Source organism: Phalaenopsis equestris, unplaced genomic scaffold, assembly GCF_001263595.1.
Source record: "Phalaenopsis equestris unplaced genomic scaffold, ASM126359v1 Scaffold220636, whole genome shotgun sequence".
Lineage (NCBI taxonomy): Eukaryota > Viridiplantae > Streptophyta > Magnoliopsida > Asparagales > Orchidaceae > Phalaenopsis > Phalaenopsis equestris.
Genome location: NW_018238904.1, coordinates 234 through 4,850, shown reverse-complemented (window position 1 = coordinate 4,850; position 4,617 = coordinate 234). Strand labels below are relative to the sequence as shown.

The following is a 4,617-nucleotide window of genomic DNA, read 5'->3' as shown; positions in this document are numbered from 1 at the left end:
ACACTAAAATATTACTGGCATCAACAAAACCACTTAATCTCTGATTCTATGCATCAAGTGTTGACACTGAAATGAGACTCATTGATAAATTATCATGCATACTTACATGACCAACTAAGATGTAGTGAAAGTAAATGATTTATTGTGCTTTTTGTACAAGATGAATTTGTAAATTAAGTGGCCATCCTCATATTTGGCTTTTTAGCCCTTTTCCCAACAACTTTTTATTGCCTTTATGAAACCTTCTTCACGAACTCTATGTAATTTTTTGTTATGCTTCTGATATTTTGTTTCTTCTCATTATTTAGCTGACAATGCCAGATATTCATCTTGAGACTCACACTATAAGATCCCATGGAACAACAGTAGCAAGATTTCACTTGCATGACTGGATCATACTATTACTACTTGGAGTTATTGATGTCGTATTGAATATTATAGAACCATTCCATCGTTTTGTGGGAAAGGATATGATGGAGGATTTGAGATATCCGATGAAGAGCAACACAGTACCATTTTGGGCTGTCCCGGTACATTTAAAACCTATCTTATACTCTAATTAACTAAAGGCTTATTTGGGATCAATTTTGTTTAATATTTTTATTTTAATTTAAAAAAATATGTTTGTTTGGCATGTTTTTCTTGCATGTTTTTCTTTTTGTGTTTCTGACAACAAGTTAACATATTTTTTAAAACATTCAGAATGACTTTTAGATGTTCAAGTGTTTTTAAAAGCGATCATATCTTAATAAAATATGTCAAACGTGTTTATTGGAAATTAAAATGTAAATGAAGTAAAATAAAAACAAAAAATAAAATGTAAAAAACAGAAGTAATTCCAAATGTCCCCTTATAATCATTTTAATGAGTTGTTTTTGCACTTGCTGGATCCTCGACATATAACACCATGAGTTTTTTTTTTATATGACAGTTGATTGGAGTTGTTTTGCCGGCTTTTATTTTCCTTGCTATATACTTCAAAAGGAAGAGTGTCTATGATCTGCACAATGCAATATTGGGTAACAAAATTGCTTATTTTCTCATTTGTCTTTCAAAAAATTTCAGCGAGTTTATCGTTGTAGTGAGTTTAACACGAAATGTTGCATCCTAGCAGGCCTACTGTTTTCTGTGCTTATAACTGGCGTCCTAACTGATGCAATCAAGGATGCCGTTGGACGACCACGGCCAGATTTTTTTTGGCGTTGTTTTCCTGATGGTCATGATGTGGGTGCCTTATTATCACAGTTTTGAGCTCTTTTATTGAATTGTTCCACTAGCAACAATTTCTTTTAGGAAGATTTACATGCATACCACTCAATTCTTATGTATTTACCTATCTAACACCTAAAATTCAATTTTTACATATATGCCATCTTACTTATTCATGAAAAAGTGTAAAAGTTAAAACATTGGTATTTTTGATGTGATATAAAGGATTTAGGTGGTATAGATGTAAAAATTAAAGTTTATGGGTTACATATGTAAATATATAAGAATTGGGTGTATTTATGTAAATGTCTCTTTCTTTTTCTCATTCGGAATGTGGCAGCTAACCAAGGCGCTGAAATTTTTTTTATGCAGCGATATGATGACTTCACCACTAGTGTTATATGTCATGGGGACAATAGTGTTATAAAGGAGGGGCACAAGAGTTTTCCTAGTGGGCATTCTTCATGTGAGTACAAAATATTTGTGCCCACTTAGTGGTTGAATTTGTTTATTTAATATTTAAAATATTCATTATAATAATAATGTAATGGTAAACAATATTGCCGCACTGGAGAAATTGTCATTCAGTGCAACAAACTAAAAATGGGTAAATAACTGATGCATGATTTGTAAAGTTTTCATATGGCTTGATATTTTTTGCTTCAATGCTTCCAAAATTGCCTAATTGTATTTCAACTTGTGAGTTTTTTTCTCTTTTTGATGTGAATTATGCGATGGAAGTGTTTAGATAATGCATCAACTGTGAGAAATCTTATAAAATGGCTTCCTCAAAGCTTTTGTGAATTATTATTCGATTTGTGGCATGGTTCTTTGACTATTTTTTTAGATATTTAGAAGCGAATTTACGAAGGTATTTCTGCAATAATAACTTGTTATGATATTCTCAAAAATGCAGGGTCTTTTGCTGGCTTGGGCTTTCTTGCATGGTACCTTGCTGGTAAAATTCAAGTTTTCAATCGGAGGGGCCATGTTGCCAAAATTTGCATTGTGTTGGTTCCTCTTCTCTGTGCATCGCTTATTGCAATTTCTCGAGTAGATGACTATTGGCATCATTGGCAAGACGTTTTTGCAGGGGGAATTTTAGGTTTTTACTATGTTTTTTTATGCCTTTATTTTTTATTCAATTGATTTTTCTGTTGATTTCCTTACTCGTTGCAGTTCATCGCCATGATTTTTTTTCTGATTGTTTCTCAGGATTGGTGGTTGCTTCAGTTTGCTATTTACAATTCTTCCCTCCACCTTATCATGCAAATGGTATGTTTTAATGTTGGGAAATTTACACACATACCATACAATTCTTATGTATTTATGTATCTAGCACCTAAACTTCAATTTTTATTGCCATAAGTTAGACGTATTGTTGATGGCTTAAACTTCATTCTTCACCTTTGGAAGAATAGCAAAGTTAGTCGGAGTAACTTAGGTCCTGTTTGTTTTGGCTTTTTGAACCAAAGATTGAACCAAAACGCGGTTTTAAAGCGTTTGGCTCGTCCGCTTCCATCTCTCCTGACGGAATGCCGTTTCGCGATTGAATAGTAGCCCGAATACAGCTGCTAGCTTGCATCCCGCGGTTACAAAATAAACTTGTTTGTTTCATCTGCTTCAATGCTTTTATTGTCTTTATGTAACGCGGAATCTGCATTATTAGATTCTTAATGATATTCTCATGAGCCTTGATTATCGTCGTATGATAAATTTTTGTGGAGAATATTATTCTGTGATTTTACCGTGATGCCCTCTCAAAACCATAATACATTTTTGTCCATTTACTGAATTATCATGTTGAAATGTGTCGAAAGATTTTTCGAACAAATGGGTACTACAGTCATTAGTCAACTGACAACACTTTTGAACATTTTTTTTCAAACATACCAACTGCTTCTGAAACACTAGTTTATGAACAACAGATTTTCAACAACAACTTTTGAGCTTTAGCTTTTCTACAGTTACAACCGAAATAAACGCACTCTTAGTTATAATTGTTATTTAGTTTTGAGTAAAGAATCTAAATTATGATTTGAACCTTAGTTTAGAAAATTGGGAGCTAATTCTAGTGGATATTGGTATAAATATATGCTTCATTTTATTCAGGAATGTTGGTGCCATATACACAATTGGCTTTGTGTATTATAACATTTTTGTTTTCTCACATTCACTCACTGAGCTACTACTCCGCAAGTCAGTCCATATTCTCATAACGTTAGAGAAGATGCAGCACAACTTTGGGATTCTCAAAGCATTTTTGTTACATAAACCAAAATTACTTCTCAAAAAAGTATGTAGGCGATGAGCTTTGATAAATGAAGATAGGAAAATTTACATACATACCACTCAATTCTTATGTATTCTATATCTAACACCAAGATTTCAATTTTTACACATATGTCATCTTATGCATGAAAAGGTGTATTTCACTTTCTAAAAGTCAAAATAGTGGTATTTTTTATTTGATTTGAAAGATTTGGATGGTATAAATGTAAAAAGTAAAGTTTAGGTATTAGATATGTAATTTTACATAAGAATTGGGTGGTATGTATGTGAATACCTTATGAAGATATTCAAAACTATTCATTTGATCGACAACATTCCTTCAGACTGTGAGATATACTTAGAGCATGATTATTATTCCATAATTACCACAACTATAATGTGAAATTGTCATTATACTTTAGTACCTTGAAGTATTTTTTTTATAATAGCATGGTATAACTTGCAATTATAGACAATTACGATCAAATTTTGGAATTTTTATGGGTGATCAACTTCCTCCTGGCAGGTTGGGCGCCTCATGCATATTTCCGGGTGCTCGCCGAGATGACGAACGGCAGTGCACCTTCTGCTGCTACTAATGGCCTTGGCATAAGGCCTGTGGAGATTGAGACCCTCAATATTGCTTCAGAAAGGCAGAATAATATCGCTTCGCGGGACTCGAGCCCAATGTTTCATGATGTGGAATCAGCTGTTGGTAACCACAGGCAATGAATTTCTGGGCTGAATTTGTAATATAGAATATTTGCATATGTTTTGAGTAAGTCTTGTATATGTTTTGAGGAAGTCTTGTTGATTTAGATTGATCCTTTTATTATCATTCTTTTGACCCCTTCTTTGCAATTGGTACATTTGATTTAGATTGATCCTTTTATTATCATTCTTTTGTAATTGGTACAGCAATTGGTACATTTTTTTGTTTGTTTAGTTAACATATTGATTGATCAAGCAAAACAATGCTGTTCACTTCTATTGGATTGCAAGCCAAACTTGGGTTGTATTGGTTTGTTTAATTGTTTCTTCAAATTGGGACACAAGTTGATATGAAGTTGTATTATAATTATTCTTTTTTAAAAAGCCAAAAAACATGCTTGCTAGCTCCTACATAATGATTATGTA

At 32.8% G+C, this 4,617-nt stretch overlaps 1 protein-coding gene across 1 annotated transcript; it reads left to right on the top strand.

The window, feature by feature from the left end:
- The first annotated feature begins 312 nt into the window (after positions 1 to 312).
- Positions 313 to 4,252, top strand: LOC110037538 (lipid phosphate phosphatase 2-like). Its single transcript, XM_020742208.1, has 7 exons — positions 313 to 530; positions 932 to 1,019; positions 1,115 to 1,224; positions 1,582 to 1,675; positions 2,126 to 2,314; positions 2,425 to 2,484; positions 4,007 to 4,252. The coding sequence occupies exons 1-7, from the start codon at positions 315 to 317 to the stop codon at positions 4,210 to 4,212; spliced, it is 963 nt and encodes a 320-aa protein (XP_020597867.1). The 5' UTR covers positions 313 to 314; the 3' UTR covers positions 4,213 to 4,252.
- Positions 4,253 to 4,617: the final 365 nt, after the last annotated feature.

What these genes read in the sequence shown, in the direction of transcription:
- LOC110037538 (XM_020742208.1), top strand. Translation starts at nt 315, where the DNA reads ATGCCAGATATTCATCTTGAGACTCACACTATAAGATCCCATGGAACA. An exon ending in TACCATTTTGGGCTGTCCCG is followed by an intron (nt 531 to 931) that starts GTACATTTAAAA and finishes TTTATATGACAG; the next exon opens with TTGATTGGAGTTGTTTTGCC. An exon ending in TCCACCTTATCATGCAAATG is followed by an intron (nt 2,485 to 4,006) that starts GTATGTTTTAAT and finishes TCCTCCTGGCAG; the next exon opens with GTTGGGCGCCTCATGCATAT.